Here is a 17445-nt window from a genome sequence, read left to right on the forward strand (position 1 = left end):
AGCAGAGCTCCCAGATTTGGTTGTCCGTGGCATGGCTCAGGTTACCAGGGGATCTGGTTCTGCCAAAGGAAGAGCTGCCAACCTCTTGACTCTTTGAGGTCTTTCGGTAGACATTGAATCCTTTTAAAGAGAAGAAATGGAAAGAAAAGATTGAAAAGATTAAATCTCAGAGCCAAGCAAGGGATCGGTTTGCCAAGGAGCTTCATCTCAGTCAGAAATGGATTTATCACAGTTGCAATTCTTTCACTGGTATCCTAAGACCTCTTTGTTTTATCCAGTTGGGTAATTGATCTTTTTAAAAAATTTAAACTTTTTTGTTTTTCCCCGTGAAATAACATGTACAGTCTCTTGCAAAACTGAAGGGACCACAGAAATGCGAGTTATTATTGTTCTATAACAGTCACATCCCAACAGACTGCCCCGCTCCCACTGGACCTGGGCATGGAATAGAGAAAAGACTGTTGAACAAATCCCTTCCCAAGGCAGTTAAAATAGTCTCTGGAGGAGTAGTCAGATAAGAAGAAAACCATGAGAAAGCAGGGCCATGAAAAGCCAGAGAAGGAAAGAAGGAAGGAAAGGAGGGAGGGAGGAAGGAAGGAAGGAAGGATGGACAGATGGATAGATGGATGGGTTTAGTACAGGTCCAGTGCTAAATATGCTTTACAAGTACTGTATCTTTTGATCCTCAAAGTAATCTGGAGAGGTTCAGGTGCTAGTCTTATCCACATTTTACTGATGAGGAAAGTGAGACAGACAAGTTATGTGACTTGCCCAGAGTCACATAGCTAGTAAGTGAGGTTGGATTTGAAATCAGGTTCAAAGGGGAGAGCGACTTGAGAAAGAAGACAGTTAATGGTGATAATAGCTAGAGTTTCTCTAGTGGTTTGCAAACTGTTTTGCATATATTGCATATATTCTCTCATTTGATCCTCTTAGTCACCTACCTGTGAGGTACATGCTATTGTTACGTCCACTTTTATAGGTAACTAAACTTGCCTAGGGTCATACAGCCAGTAAGTTTCTGAGGCAGGATTGGAGTTCAGGGCTTCCTGGCTTTCAGACCAGCACTCTATCCATTGTGGCCCCTAAGTGCCACATGATGTTAAATGCAGCAAAGAGTTGAATGAGGATCAGTGATGTTCAGATCTGGCAATTAAGAAGAGCCAGAATGCAAAGGGTTGAGGAGTGGAAGGAGAGGAAGGAGAGACTGTGAATTAGATGTTCCCTGTCCATGGTCCTTGACTTCACTCCCAAAAGAATGAAGGTGGGTGTCATCTGTTGTCTTGGGTCAAATTTGGTCCCTGCAATTAACGGAGGTTCAGTGGCCTTTCTGGGTTGTTTTACTTACACGATTGAAGTCATTATGCATATCATTCTTCCTGTTCTTCTTTCTTCACTAGACATCAGGGCATACAAGTCTTCCCAGGATTCTTAGAATTTCTGATTGTTATTACTTACAGCATAAGAATGTCCTGTTCATATTTGTGTAACCTAATTTGTTCAGCAGTTCCTCATCTGTCAGAGGACTCCTACGCTCTTATTTCCAGTTCTTTGCCACCATACTGGGGATTGCAATGCATGGTTTGTCATTTCAGTCTTGGTCTTCTTTGTGGTCTATAACCAGCATTGAAATCTCTGGGTCAAAGGGTAAGGTGGAAGTCTCATTTCACCAGTTTTATGACCACCCTGTCCTTTTCTGTTAAGGTTGGAGGTGTGGCATCTGGATTCAATCACATTGTCACAAATGACCTGACTGCTCAGAGACTACTGCATATTAAGGGCCGCCGTGTGGTCCGTGCCACAGAGGTGCCCTTCAGCTGGGCCAGCTTCAACAAGGGAGACTGCTTCATCATTGATCTTGGACTGGTGAGTGTGTCACTATGAGGGACTAGAAAATATGTATTGTGCATCTGTCACCTGAGGGCCAGCTTTGCTGAGTTTGAAGAGCCATGGTTAGGTTGGTCATAGAGCGATGATGTTTGGGCTCAGCCGCAACAGCAGACTTCCTAAATGAGAAAGGGATTGTGTGATCTGCGTGGGGGAAGGGGCCTACAAGAACCCCCACCCACAAAATCATGGATCCTGAAAGAGAAAAGGGAAAAAACCAGCTCGGAGTAGAATTATTCCATTAATGTGGCCCTGGTCAGTCCCCCTTCAGCCTAACTGACATTATGCCAAGGCTTCTGTGAGGGAATATAAATAAAACTTGGGTGGAGAATGGGAGAATTAGCAAAGAATTCCCATTGTCACCTCAAAGGTTCTCATTGAATAGTTAAAAAAAATGTGATTGCTCCTGCCAGATGGTCCTAATTGAGGGCCATTCCCAAAGAATTTCTTTGTTGAAATGTTTTCCTCTACTTTACTCACTGAAGCCATGAAAGCCAAGACTAATAGTTTCCACTTTTTGTCTTTTCTGAAGTTTGGGTGAAAACAGACCTTGAGCAGCAGTGGTTCCCTGAGCTCTGCGGGCTCCCTGGAGGAACCATTTGCCGAGATATGGAGCACCAGGGTCAGGGGTTTCCTCATTTATATCTAGGAAGGCTAGATTTGGAATCTGAGCTTCTGGGTACAATTGCTAACTATGTTTTGGGTGTGCTCCTTCACCTTGGGAAAATTGCATTCCTCTCATGATGAGGGGGTTGTTGGTTCAGATAATCTTTGAGATCTCTTCTGTACTCTATACCTGTCTCCACAGACGACCTCTGGCTGCCATGGGGAATGCGTTGGCTGTTGGCAGAGAGGGGCAAGATGGCTAAGGCATTCAGTGGTAGAAATAATAGAGTGTTGAGACAGATCATGCAACCACAATTATCTGGAGTGTAAAGAAAAAGGGAGAAACCACCTTGCTAGGGAAGGAGAATGTTATACTTGAAGTCAGGGAGAGGTAGGTTTGAATCTGGACTTGGACTTAGACTCCTTGAGTGATGTTGTGATGTTCAACAAGTTGTTCCCCCTGTTTAAGCCTCAGTTTTTCCTCTATAAAATGGGAGGTGGTAACCTTGCCTTTGTCCCTGACAAAGGGGACATGCTCAGAAAACTCTTTGAAAGCCTTAAACATTAATGTACCTTCCTTATTCTTATCGTTATCATTAATATCATGGAATAGCCAGCAGCCCTCAGCCCTTTGGCCATCTCAGTGGGGTTTCCTGGCTTCATGGATTGCTTGTGGGGTACTCAATTGGCACAAATGACTTTGCAGCCTCTAATGAATTATTCTGGCCCCTTTTCAAAGGTTGAAATTCCCTGGAATAATTAATTCCTCAATCTCAAAGTCATAGAATTTGAAAGCTGGAAAGGCACTTGTAGATTTAGTTCAATCAGTGCCCTAAGAAGACAGCCTAGAGAGGTTAACTGGGGTCACATCTACAAAATAAGTCATTGAGGTAAACATTAGACCAAGGTGGTAGTGTCATTGTTTAAACATGCGTGATGGCTGGAAGTGTCTAGAGTCCACAAGTGGTGAGTGCCCTGTCAGTGGAGACGTTCAAACAGAGGCTGAATGTCTGGTTGTTAAAGGGATCATAGAAGGGATTATTCAGTTGGGTGGGTGGCTGGATGAGATGAGCCATAAGATGACTTTAACCAAAATTGTTGCCCTTTTTATTTAAAGGGTTGATGGGGGTGACACAAGAATGGGGAAAAGAGGCAATTTCATCCCAAATAATTTCACTGTAAACCCCTGAAGACCTTCAAAGGCTTTTTACCTTTTCCCAGATCCAGTTAGAAAACCAAGGGTCTGCCTCCATCATTTGATGATCCTCTATACCTGGTCTTTGTAAGACTGAGAAATGTTTTTACATCCTTTGCACATGATGTTCAGGGATTTTTTAAAAATGGGGCTCCCCCCAAACCAACAGACAATGGAGAATCAAGTAGCTCTCTGTTGTCTTCATTCTCTTAGCCCCTGAGATTCCTCCTCAGTATGTGAAAGATTCTGAAATAAGCTGCCAGATGGGACAGGACTGGATGGCAGCATAATCTTTGCCTCTCATCAAAGTTCAATGTTGTCTTCCAATCTCTTGCTATCTGCTTTCCCGTGGAAGGACCTCATTGCCACCAGGCCTGTCAGGCCAGTTCCCATGTAGCAAAGACAGGGTGGCACCTGACCATTCATCAGACTGGAAGAGAAGCCCCACCTCATGCCCCCTCCAACACACACACACACACACACACACACACACACACACACACACACACACACACACACCTCAAAAGACTGGGAGGCAATATTCCTTTTTTGGCTTGGTCTTGGGGTCAGTCTTTGGCCAAGATTATTTGTTTGTTTTCCTATCAGCACCATTTATTCATTCAATCACTCACTCAGTAAATATTAACTGGACAAACACTGTGAGTCTTTGTGGGAGGAGATGGGGTATCTTTTTCAGCAGCTGCCAGTGCTTTCTATGGGCCCCAGTGCTCAGCGGTCCCTTGATGTGTAGCTCTTAGTGTCAAAGCTGAGATTCAAGCCCAGGTCTTCTCCTGATGACACATGCAGCATTCTTTCCATTATACCAGACTGTATTCTCACTGAGCATAGGCTGGTCCAGGAGAAAACTCCTAAATTTATTGATATTCAAGATCTCGAACTTCTGTGAATGTTGAAATCAGAATTTAAACCCAGCTCTTGCCTGATTCCAAGTTCATGACTCTTTCTTTATGGTTTGCTGATTTTCAGAATTAACAGAATTTTAGTACTGAGTAAGACCAGGGTCTCCTTTTTGTGGAAGAGATGCTAATTTTCTATAGAGATGCTAATTAAATCCCACTGAGGATTTGGAGGCCTTTTATGGCTCAGAAGAGCTCAGAACAAGGTCCAGTCAGTGTTAAGAACTAGACCAGCATTAAGTACTGGTCAAAGTATAGAAATGGACAGGCCTTTAAACCCACTAGCCATTTTAGGTCTGCTGACTAATACAGAGACCGTCCATGGGACATAGTAGAGAGGGAAGGGCAGTCTATGTGGACTCAAAAGACCCGGATGTGAATCCTGTCTTGCATCTTGATAACCAGGTTATGGAGGCATATGGCTTCTCTCTCAACCTGAGGCTTTTCCTTTATGAAATGAGTATGCGGAGTCCTGAGCTCCTCTTCTCAAAGACTTATGAGCCTTCACCAGTTCATGAGGCTGCCCATCCATGGAGCGTGCAGTAACTGTTAACTCTACTAATAATAATTCAGTTTGCACAGATTCTGTGACAGGTGCTATCTAAGGACCAGAGAGACAAAGACAAAAAGTCAAATGGTCCCTGACCTCACGGAGCTTATATTCTCTGCAGGGGGAGGGAGGGGGGCAGGTAGAGTAACAATATACACTTAGAAAATTAAATGCAAAGGAAGACGAGCATCCCAGCTGCAGAGCTGTGAGGGATGAACTTCCTAGAGGTGATTATGCTGAGGCTGAGCTTTAAAGAGAAATAAGAATTCTGTAAGGCAGAGGTGAGAAAACAGTCCTCCAGGCCTGTCTGGGGAGGAGACATGGGGTATCATAAATGAGGACAGCAAGCAGGCTGGGTCCGCTATAAGGAGAGTGTCATACTCTCAGCCAGAAACAGTAGCCTCCAGTCAGCTTATGAAGGGGCTTTAAATGCCAAACCTGAGTTGGTGGTAGGGAGTGATGCAGTCAGAGCTGCGCTTTAGGAATGTCTGTGGTATGAGTGTGGAAGATGAATTAGAGAGGGGAGAAATGAGGTGAGGAAGCAAATGAACAGGTGAGAAGTGAAGGTCAGAGAGAGGGTGGCAGCCACATGAGTGAAAGGAAGGTATTTTGGGCTGGTGGACTCGACAAGATGATTTGTAAAAGATTAGATGTGAGGGTGGAAGTCAAGGGAAGACCAAGCTTGTGTTGTTTGCGATCCCCAAACCCCCAACCGGAAAGTTTGAGAAAGAAATTTATGACCTTGTTTGGTAGAGGAGAGAAGGTGGAAAGGGAGGGGCTCTTTCCTCTCCTCCCCAGATTCTGGGGGATTTACATCATAGGGGATGTTGACAAAGGTTTCCCACACAGGAACCCCACATGTGCAGTGAAGCAATTTTGTCAAGAGGGTAGCCGTAAAGTGAGGTAGATTGAGGTAGAAGTGAATAACTGTAACCCAGGACAGAAGCTCGGGCTGGAGCCCTCAGGATCTCCTGGGTGTGATAACCCCAAGCCAGAATACTTTGGATGGGTTCAGGATTTGGGGAAATCGGAAACGCGTTGTAGGTATCTCAGGCATTCCTAGAGTTACTGGGGTCAGGTGCCATTCTGGGTGTGAACAACCTTTAATCACATAAAGTGGGATTTAAACACATAATACATTTTCCCAAACAGTTTATCATAAATTATTTATTTATTTGGAAATAACTAATTAATTAATTTATTAATTTATTAAATATGTATTTATTTATAAATTAATTATTATAAATTATTAAGAAATAATTTTTCTTGTACTCACAAACTTGAGTTACTGAAAGGATTGTGGTAACTTCATAGAAAGAGAGGTTAGGAAGAGGCCTTGGCAGACGATGATGAGTTCCCTCATAGACGTGGAGTTTGAGATGCCTGGGGAACATGTGGCTGGAAACGTCCAACATGCTGTTGTGGATGTAGGTCTGTAGCTCAGAGAGAGGCTAGGGCTGGATCTATTGACTAAGAGGTATCTGCAGAGAGATGCTCATTAAACCCACTGGAGCTGATGAAGTCACCATGTGAGGCAGTGTGGTGAGAAGGGGGTGCAGGATAGAGCCTTGGGTTTACCTGCACATGGAGGGTAGAACATTGAGGATACACCAGCAAAGGAGATTGAAGAGAAGTGGTCAGGCAGGTAGGGGTAGGGCTAAGGGGAAACAGTTCCAGTTATTTCATAGTTACTCATTCTCTCTACCAGGGTCTTTAGAAATCTCAGAAAAGAGATGACCCTAGATTCCCCAAATCATGCCAGTGGTGTAAGCTTTAATAATTCCTAATGATACAGAATGACCTCAAATACCCTCCCCACAATAGACTATACATCTGTTTTCTGAGAACCTGTCTAGCTAGTTTTAGAGGGACTCTTTACCAGCTTAGATGCTTTTTGGGGGTAGAAGGGGCACTGAGTTCTTGAGGGCTGTTTACCAAATCCCAGAGGATCAGGGATCTACACTGGGGTCAAATGTATCTGCACTGATAAAGTCATGGATGGGTAGTGATAACTGAGTACCTCCACCCAATAACCACAAGAACTTCTGGCCTCCAGAAAGAGGGCCTGTCTTCCTGGGGCCTTGTGAATTCTCTGTACTCTGGGCTTCTCAGGGGAAGCCCAAGACTGGATGTGGTACCCGCACGGTCTTGGGCTGGAATGACCCCATCCACTCACCTTCCCCAAACCTCTAAATGTGGTTGGCATTGGGGCAGGGCTCTGGCCCGCCACTGATTTCATGACTGGTCCCTAGAGACTCCAAGAACCAGCAACATCCATGGTCCCAACTAGTTTCAGGAAATCAAGAGTTTCTTCTTGTTTCTCCTTCCTCCCCAGCCCATGGCAGAGGGCAAATACTGATGAGCAGTAAGGATAAAGACTTTGGCGCTCTCGACCACTCTGACAGAGGAAAAGGGCCTTTGCTTATCTGCTCTCATCAACTGCAAACAAGCGAGGGGTGGACTTCCCTGTGTAGGTGGTACAGAGTGCTGGGCCTGGGTTCAGGAAGACCCAGATACTTATTATCTGCATGATGCTGGGCAAGTGAGGGAACCTCCATTTCACCTTCTGTTAAATGGGGGTGTTCGTAGCCTCAACCTCCCAGAGTTCTGCAGGGAACAAACGTGATAATCTCAAGCAGTCAGCATAGTGCTTGGAACCTAGCTCTCTATGGCTGCGAATTTTCTCCCAGCTGAATCATTCGTACATCCCGAGCTCATTCTCCGTCTTCCCCCTTGGAGGCACCTTGTGTTGCCTCGATGCAAGCAGCTCTTCCTCCGACTTCCCTCTCTTCTCAGATGGTCCCCCAGCGATGGTGGACTGGACAGAGTGCCCCCCCATTCCCATAGGAAGCAGGAGGAAGCGTACCCCTAAGATCCAGCTCAGTGACCGCATGCAGCAGGTGCTTCATAAATGCTTTTGGGATTGAACTGAAGTTTGTTCAAAGCTAGAACTTTCAAGTTTGCAGAACACTCTACACCCCTTTATTTGTATAACAATCTTGGGAGGTGGGTGCTGCTGTTGCCCCATTGTACAGATAAGGATGTGGAGGCCAGGGGCAGCTTGCCTAGGGTCACACAGCTAGGGGACGTCGGAGGGACGATTGGACCCTGCTGGCTTCTCAATAGGTCTGGTGCTCTTCCTGCTGTGCTCAGCTGCCTCGGTGCCTGCTGTCATAAAACCGTTTTAGCCAGAAAAGATAAAGTTTGGTGTTGGTTCATCATGGTGCCACTATCACCACTAGCTCTGAGACTCATGTTTGCTTTGCATTTTCCATGCTGGATGGGTTCCCAAGGGTGTGTGGAAGGGGAGAAGCCCCTGAAATGTGCCTCTCCCGGATGCTAATTATAGACCGGTGGTCTGGATAGTAGATTGGTGCTGTGTGTTCCATGTGGCCCCTCCCATGCAGCCTTCTCAGGCTGCCCCTCCTACACTTCTGCTGGCCTGAGGGGTGGTAATTTATAGGAAAGACTGGGGATCGTTGTTTTGCAACTTAAAAAAAACCCTGCCTTCACACTGGGGAACACAGAGTGACTTTGTGTGGACACTGCTCCGGAAATGGTCTTACTGAAAACCTTGGTGAATTGACTAAGTGTCTGGGGTGGCCAGACTAATAGGTCTACACACACTTATGGTCCCGCACTGTAGGGCTTTGTTAGACGGCAGCCCAAGACAACTCAGAACACACACCACGCACATGCACATGCACACACACATGTGTACACGCACACATACACACACATGTACACACTCACACACACCCCACACACATACCACTCACACACACATAGCACTCACATACACACTCACACACATCACATACACCACACACACGCACACACACATACACATACACACACAAGTACACACACACATACCACTCACACACACATAGCACTCACATACACATACACACACATCACACACACACTCACAGATGAGGGGAATGATAGTTCTAGACATACCTCAGCTCTCTCCAAGGCTCAGTTCAGGCACTGCCCCCTTTTCTGATTCCCGCCCCTCTTCTCAGAAATCACTTTGAGTTGACCCAGCCTACATTTTATTTTGGCTTTTTTATGTGCACATTGAGCCCCCTCCCAAATACAGAGTAAGCTTCTTAAGGGCCCATTTCAGCCTTGTCTCTGGGCTGCACACCTAAGAAAGGTTCTGGTGTTTAAAAGGTGCTGAATAAAGAGATGACAAGTGGAACAGAAGAGTTGAAAGGCCAAGCTGGGTTTTCTGGTGTGTTACCATTACCTGACTGGCCATGTTCACCGTCACTGCCCTATATCCTTGATTATCCCATAGTCAATGAAAGGCATGGATCACGCACTCACCAGAGTCACCCACCTGCCCGTATAGCCTGGGAGGAAGGGAGGCAGGGAGGGCCTGTGAGAGGTTGCCTCTGAGAAGACCCTGAGGGCCTAGACCTTCCTTGGGGGGCTTTGTGAGCTCCTCCCTCCAGTGACCATACCCCTTCTGTCTTCTCAAAAGCTTCCCATAATTCCTGGGGGGAGGGGGTGCAGTGGGGAGTACCTGCACATGTATTGGCAATCTATGCATACCACAGGCACAGGAGAGAGAGTTGCCCCATCACCATTCAGTCTGATACAGATATATGCAGACCTGAAGTCTCCACAAATGTCCGCTGTCAACTTTCTTCATGATCCTCAACCTTAGTTTCTCAGGGACTGACTCCTGGTTGACAACTCCCCAGTGAAGGGATGTTCAGGGGGAGACTTGGAGATGACCAACGTCTGAAGCTTTGGAACCCTGAGGAGCCTGAGCTGCCTTTAGGGCAAGTCCGGGGGCAGGATTTCCTAGGGCTCAGGGACCTGTGGGCAGATACCTGCCTCAGCAGCAAGTGAATAGCCCTACCCATCATGGAGGCCACCCAAGAAAGCAAGGGGCATCAATGAGTCATTTTTGTATGTGGCTGAAAAGCCGGTGGCCCAGAGGGCCAAGCCCTTGTTCCCAGCCCTACTACAGAGTTCCTTGTTACTTGTTTTTTGTGTGTTTAACCCCACAAAATGCCAAGGGCAAGGTTATAATTAGGTGTTAAAGCTTGCTTTTTAAACTATGTAAAGGTGGGGGCTGGGGGCTGGGCAGGAACTCCTTTAAAATGTCAGTACCCCCAGAGAGGAGTTATTTTAAATGGGTAGGGAGTAATTTCTCTCTCCCATTGCTTTCCCCCTATCAAAACTGATTGAAAGAGAACCTTCAGATACATAAATATATATTTAGCTCAGTGGATGCTTGATCTGGCTGCTTGTCCATTTGACCTCTGAAAGATACTATTTTAAAGAACTCTACAAAAACAGCTCATTCTATAAAGGGTCTGGCCCCCTTGGGGATAATGGTGAAAGCGGGCCAGAACTGGGTCAGCTCTGTGGTCCAGAATAAGATGAAGGGTATTCGAACATCCTTGGCGAGGCTCCATTTTCCCATATCTTCTGACAAGGGCAGGCACACACACGCTCTGAGACCGAGGTGTTGGCCACCTTTGGCCATTGGGGTCCTTCTCTGCCCCATTGTGATCTGACCATGATTTGCTCCTTTCCTCAAAAGAAAATCCCCTTTCTGCTGACGCTGCACAGAAAAAAGGGGAGGCCAGAAGCTCTTTTCCTTAGAAACTTGGTTCTAAGGATTTTGACTCATGAAAAAGATGCTGTTCCCCACCCCCCCCATCCCCAGGATCTATCTCTTCTTACTGTACAAAAGAGGCATCAAACAGGCAACCTGTAGGCCTATTTGGGAAATATTTAATGAAACAGTTAAAAATACACTAATGTTAGGTTGCAGTTTTCCAAGTAGACATGCACCCACAGAAATCACTTCATATGACGTGATGGCCCCTGTTTGAATTTGATACCACTCTTGTACAATTCTACGAGAATGAGCTGTGTGATTGTAGGCAAATCCCCAAAGCTCTCTGGGCTTCAAGTAATGAGCTGGAAAGTCAAATAGTTGGACCCCAAGATCTCTGAGGCCCCTAACAGATCTACAATTTTATGAAATACTACCATGTCACAGATCTGATTTGGTTTGAGGTCTTATCTTGACTTTTTAATTGCCAAAGCCAGGATCACTTCAGGATTTGTTGAATAGGTCTTTTGAGTAACCCTGGGCACTGTTGAGAACATGAGGGGTTAGCAAGAAGAGGTGACATTGGCCTTAATGAACATGGGGATCCTCAGGCTTGAAAGTGGGGGCCTAGTGATGGGGCTTGTGTCCAGGCTGCTGATGCCATCTTAGAAGGCATGCTAGGTAGGCTGGCCAAGGACTCCCAGTGTGAAGCCTGACCTGACTACTTCTCTGTAGCCTGGGACAAGTCCCTCTCCAGTCTGAACCTCCATTTCCTTACCTGCAGAAGGAAGGGTTTGGACTTGGTCTCTAGGAGTAATGTAGTCAGCCTATCCCAGTATGTTAGCCTCTGAAAATCAGGGGGAGCATGTTAGGCACCCAAACCTCAGGTCTAAGAAAGTCTAAACCTTAGGAGTGGTCTCTAGACCCAGTGCCATCTGAGTACAGCTAACGTCTCTGTCTTGGTTTCCTAGGGAATTTACCAGTGGTGTGGCTCATTCTGTAACAAATATGAGCGTCTGAAGGCCAACCAAGTTGCCATGGACATTCGGGACACTGAGAGGAAAGGACGATCTCAACTGATTATCGTGGAAGATGGAAATGAGCCCCCCGAGGTCCTCCAGGTAGGCTGGTGAGAGAGTGCAATGGCATTATGGGGGAGTGGGAGCTATGTGTGTTCCCAGTGTGGGGGCTTCCTATGTTTGGGGAGGAAAGACCCCTGGGTGGTCCAGCTACCACTGCTGAGGCTCTGCTCTCCTCTCCACCCTGACTGGCAAAGACAGAGGCATAGAGCTGGGGCTTCCAGGCTCACCTCTGCTACTGCCTGTCTGGGGTCCTGGAGGGCCCTTCGGACTAGGCCTCCATTTCCTCATGAAATGAGGTTTGGATTATGTGGCCTGCGAGCATCCTCAGTTCAAGCCCCACCCTTGCCCCAGGTGTCTGATGAGGAGGATCTCTCTAGGGCACGTCACTGACCTGCTCTCAGCTCTGCCTTGGCTCCCACAGTCTGAGTCTCACCTAGCCACTTAAAGCCCCCACAATCTGCTCCAGCCCCCCTTTCCAGACTCACCTCTGATCACTCCCTTACATCCCACTGCCAGCTGCTCCCCAGATTTGGGGTCGCCACCCGCAAGCTGTTCTGCTGTCCTCTCTTTGCTCTTTCAGTTGATTAACTTGGAAGTATAAATGAGGGATGTGATGTTAGCAAGGCAGCTTTTGTGACCTCAGCCATTTGAAAGGAAGTCCGTCGAGCTTGATTTTGTTTGCTGGGAAAACATTTTTTTTTAGAATGTTATTAATGGGGTGGTTAGTGAACTTGAAGCCATGGTCACAAGGACCTAGTGAGTTGTGATAGGGTTGCCAGGTGGAGAACACTGTGATACGGCTTAGCCAGATATTAGCAAAGCCCAAGGTCCTTCTTTGGGGAATGCCACAGGGATGTCATTGGGTAGCCCTGGACCTGGCCAAAGGGCCAGAGCCAGGGAGAACTTGCTCCCAGATGTTTACTTACTGACTTTCTGGTGGTGTCTCAGAAGGAGGTCTCCAAAAGGTTGCCCTGGGGATCTGTCCTTGGCTTGGGTCTTTTTAACATTTTTTAATCCACGTTGTGGAAATGAATATCAACACCTTTGTATCTGTGACACATCGCTGGTGGGGGAGGGAGGAAAGAATGAGACAGAGAGAGACAAACAGACACAGAGAGAGAAAAAGAGAGAGAGACAGAGACAGGAAGAGAAACAGAGAGAGACAGAGACAGAGAAACAGAGAGAGAGCTGAGTCCTTGAGCAACATGCCGAATCGCAAAGATCTCAATATAAACTTAAAAATGAGACCAAATGGAATAACCTGTTTAATAGCAATACCATGTAATTAAGCTCAAGTTTTAAAACAAAATGAGCTTCCTCAGTAAAAGCTAGGAAGAGGAGTGAAGCTGGAGTATGGATCAGAAGGTCCTAGTGAAAGCAAACCCAGTTTGAGCCAACAGAAGGAAGAGCTGAGATAATTTACTAGTGGTATGACCTTGGGCAAGTAATTTAGCTGCAAGGAGCTTGTCTGCCTCAGTTTCCTCATCAGTAAAATGGGAATAATAGCCCGTACCTCCCAGGATTGCTGTGAGGCTCCAGCTGTAGGGGGCTACAGAAACCCTAATATTCATGATTTTACTGCCTTTATATCGTTGTGGTTATAATTGCTAGGTCTCGTTTGGAGAAGGGCAGAGTCCAGGACCAGGGTGGTGGTGGTTTCCCTCCTCTACGCCCTGGCCACGCCCATCCCAAGGGCTGTATTCCGTTTTGGGCCCCCAATCTAGGAAGGTGCTGATCATTTCCTAAGGGGACCATCCAGGATGGCTGAGGGTCTGGTGTTTAAATCCCAGAAGGATCCTTTGCTCTCTCATGAGCCTGACTGTACTCAGTCAGAAAGGTGTGAGTTCCAATCTTCCCTCCGACACTAGCTGGGTGACCCTGGGCAAATCACTTAGCCTGTCTGGCTCAGTTTCCTCATCTGTAAAATGGGGATAACAGTAGCATCTGCTTCAGTGAGTTCTTGTGAGGAATCAAGTAAGGAAACTCATCTGATGAGAATAATCCTCTTCTGGCCCAGTCTAGCAATAGAAGCTGGGACCCTTCCCTGGATCCCTACCCTATTAATACGACTGCTCCCCTAAATCTGGAGACAGTCCTCAAACCCTGTGAGAGGGAGGAGGACGGAGCTGATAGCGGCCCCTCTAGCCCAGCTGAGGTTCTGAGAGCTCTCCTGACCTGTCTCTCATGGCCATCCCTCAGTCTTGGCCTCTCTACCTGGCTTCTCTGTATGATCTTCCTGTTGAGCCAACGCTTTTCCCTCTTTACAGTAAACATTGTCTTTGCCTGTGAAATTCAGCGGCATATAAATTATTTAGAAATATGTTTCCTGGGTCCTTTGTTCCTTTTGTTAGGTGAAAAGCAAATAACGAAAGTGAAGGAAAATGAAGCATGTTGCCATCCCCCTGGACTTAAAATCCACTCTCTGGCACCAATGAGGGACTCGGAGCCTCCTGATGGGTGGAGCATCCTTGGGTCATTTTTCAGGAAAAAGAAATAGTTCTGGAAACCTTACCAGATAAAGTATTTCTTGAAAGTTCTGTGTTGGAAATGAGAAAGAGGAAGCAGCTGGACAGATGGCCAAACACAATCATGAGGGAAGCTGGGCTGTACTTTTCCAAATTGGAAAAACTTGGTCCTGTGGTCTCTCGGTCTACTGGCCAAGGCCAAAACCATTGCCTGAGCAAACACCCCAGGGGTGGTGCTGAGCAGATCCTGGGGCTCTGTGTGTTGTAACACAGCTGAAGGGAGTGGGGGTGGGGAAGCTTCTCCTCTTAGAGTCTGAAATACTCTACTTCTCCTGCCCCCTCTCCCTTCCCCCTCCTCCATCTGTTCCTCCTTCCCTGCCCTATGAACATCTGTTTATTACAGAGGCATACCATGTACCTCCCAGTGCATAGGAGGCCCCCAGGGACACAAAGATGGTGGTCAACAAGGTCCCTTCTTCCAAGGGACCTGGGGTCTAATTGAGGAAGGACCATTAGCACATCTTGAGCATTTTCCTTTAACAGATGCCTGATCTCAGAGTTGTGGAACCTTCCTCTATTGGTATAATAATTAATAATATCAGAAGAATCACAATGGCTCAGATTTTTAAAGCACTTTAATTATGGAAAGCCCTTTATATGCATCAGCTCATTTGAGCCTCACACAAGCCCTGCCAGCTAGGTGCAGTACTATTATTATCCCTGTTTTACAGACCAAGAAACTGAGCAGGTGACATGACTTGACTAGTCAGTAACTGAGGGGGTCTAGATCGTGCTTTCTGGGTAGCAGTCCTCTTCCCCTTGCAGGTCTGCCTTTTCTCACCTCCTGCCCATTGGTCACTCTGAGTTGTGTCCTGCTGTCTCCTCACACCCCCCATCACTCTCCACTGCCCCCCAGGTCCCCAGGACTTTGCAGTGCTTCATGATCTTGAGCCTGTGGCTGTGACGTAGACTACAGATGTTGTAAAGGGGGTGGGCCACGTTCAGACTTAATTGAGTAATGACCATCATCATGGTCACTGATGCTTGGAGGACACTTTCAGGTTGGCAGAGCTTCCTGTGGACGCCTCCTCCATGGAGGTCTCCTGGTCTCTTCTTTCAGTCCCCATCCATCTCTCCCAAAATTCCTCCTCCTTGGTGAAAGGATATCTCTGAATGCCTTTGGAAATCTTTAGAAGTCTATGTCATGGTCTGTTCCTCTTACATTGGCCCCTGGGGGAGGAATTTTAGAGCAGAGAAGATCTAGGCGTTGTTAAATGTTTCGAAGACTTACATGGAAGATGCTCCAGAATAGCTTCATTTGACCATAGAGGGCTAAACTAGGAGCCAAATTACCCAAGAGGCTGGTTTAGGGATGAGCGCTGTCTAAGGTGCTAGGCTGTCCTTGGAGGTGGGGGGTAAGTAAGTTTTCCCCTTGGTGGAGGCCTCAAGCACAGGCTGTTGGTCTCTTGTAAAAAGGGTTTCTGAGGCTAGACTGGAGGCCCTCTGAGGACCTCCAGACTGGGAGAGGCTTGGCTCATAGAGCTCGCCCTGGCTCTGAGGATGCACCCCTCTCCGCTGATTGGAGCCCACATCTGCCTGTTAAAGCTGAGCAGAACCTTTCTGCAAACATCAGCTATGTTCCAAGCAGGGGGCTGGGGGATGGGATGAGAGTCGCCTCTCCCTCCCAGGGTTCAGGCATTTCATAGGCTCCCCACAGAGAAGCTTAGCCATGGGAGCTGCCCCTTATTATCACCATGTCTCATGGAGGCTTTGGTGCTATGTAATGGAAGGAGCCCTTGACCTGGAGGTTCAGTTCCTAGCTAAGATACCTATAGCCCCATGACCAGAGTGGTTCATGGTCTTCATCTGTAAAATGGGAATGAAGATAGTTGTACAGGTCTGGTGGCAGGAGGGGCACCGGTGTGAATTCTTGTGAATCTGGGGTGGTGAAAAGGAGGGATTGAGAGGAGACGGCCACCTCCGTGGTTGTGGGTGGTCTTTGCCAATAGAGCAGGTGAAAGCTGGCCATCCTGGCTTTCCCTTGGCCCCTGATGCTGGCTAGCCCAAACCTTCTCCAAATCTAGTTCTTGCCTTCGGACGGAAGGACTCTTTCTTAGTTTAATCATCAGGTAAAGAACAGAAGTAACGTCCACGTGGAAGCTATTGGGTCTTAAATAAAGAAGCCAGACATTACCTCTGGGTCTCTTGCCCATGGTCATTAACTGTGTGATTAGATGTTAAGAGTCTGCTGGGGAACCTGATGAGGGGTCTGTGGTCTCTAAGGGTTCGAAGGCAGTCATGTCAATGCCTCCCCGCTGCGATGGCCTCATGTCTAACGCTTCCATTTGTCCTATGTCCCCTGATGAAACTGAACCGAAACTACCCAGATGCACCTGCAGGTCCTAGGGTTTGTGCGCAGATTGCTTTGTTCCTTCCAAACTGGGAAGAAGGGGAAGACTTCGCTGGTGTTCCCCTAATCCCTGGCACCATCATTTCACTGGGGCTTACTGGGGAGCACCTTGTCAGTGGGTTCTCTGTGCCCAACAGAAGGCAGTAGGTGCACAGTGTGTGTTTGCGGAATGACCAGTGAGCCAGGCAAGGCTGTTCCCAGGCTCCCTTGGACGACAGGGGTAGGAGGGCCTCTTTCCTGAATGCCAGGGCCAAGTAGTCTTTGCTCTGATGGTTTCATGTTTGAAAGTAGGCAGCAGGGATGTGACCCAAAGGTGCACAGATGGTAGGTGCTAATCAGCATTGACTGAATTTGAATTCTGCCTGGATACTGACTCGTGAACACACTGACATATATATTAGCAAGTACTAAGTACTTTCTCTGTGTGAAGGTCAAGATGAAAGCAGAATAAGCCCTGTCCTCCACAACTATCCATTCTGATGGGGGAGATGATGTGTTCGCTGAGGAAGGGGGTGGGCAAGGCCTGCTCACACCAGCACACACCTCTGCTTGGCCCCTGGAACACCTGTCATTCCAGAAGGTTAGAGAAGGTTACAAACGTAAAAGATATTTGGACACTTAAATGAGTGATTTGAGCCCACACCTACATACATGCCACAGCTAATGCTGGTTACACACACACACACACACATACACACACACACACACACACACACACACACACACACACACACACACACACACACCGT

The 17445-nt window shown here is 47.1% G+C and overlaps 1 protein-coding gene across 1 annotated transcript in view; it reads left to right on the forward strand.

The window, feature by feature from the left end:
• The window catches only part of SCIN (scinderin), a 55984-nt gene that overhangs the window by 8951 nt on the left and 29588 nt on the right, over positions 1-17445 (forward strand). Inside the window, exons 3-4 of the mRNA XM_072650799.1 lie at positions 1705-1866; positions 11711-11860. Coding sequence (XP_072506900.1) covers positions 1705-1866; positions 11711-11860 — 312 coding nt within the window. The remainder of the gene's footprint in view (positions 1-1704; positions 1867-11710; positions 11861-17445) is intronic.

This window comes from Notamacropus eugenii, chromosome 3, assembly GCF_028372415.1.
Source record: "Notamacropus eugenii isolate mMacEug1 chromosome 3, mMacEug1.pri_v2, whole genome shotgun sequence".
In the NCBI taxonomy this organism is placed as follows: domain Eukaryota; kingdom Metazoa; phylum Chordata; class Mammalia; order Diprotodontia; family Macropodidae; genus Notamacropus; species Notamacropus eugenii.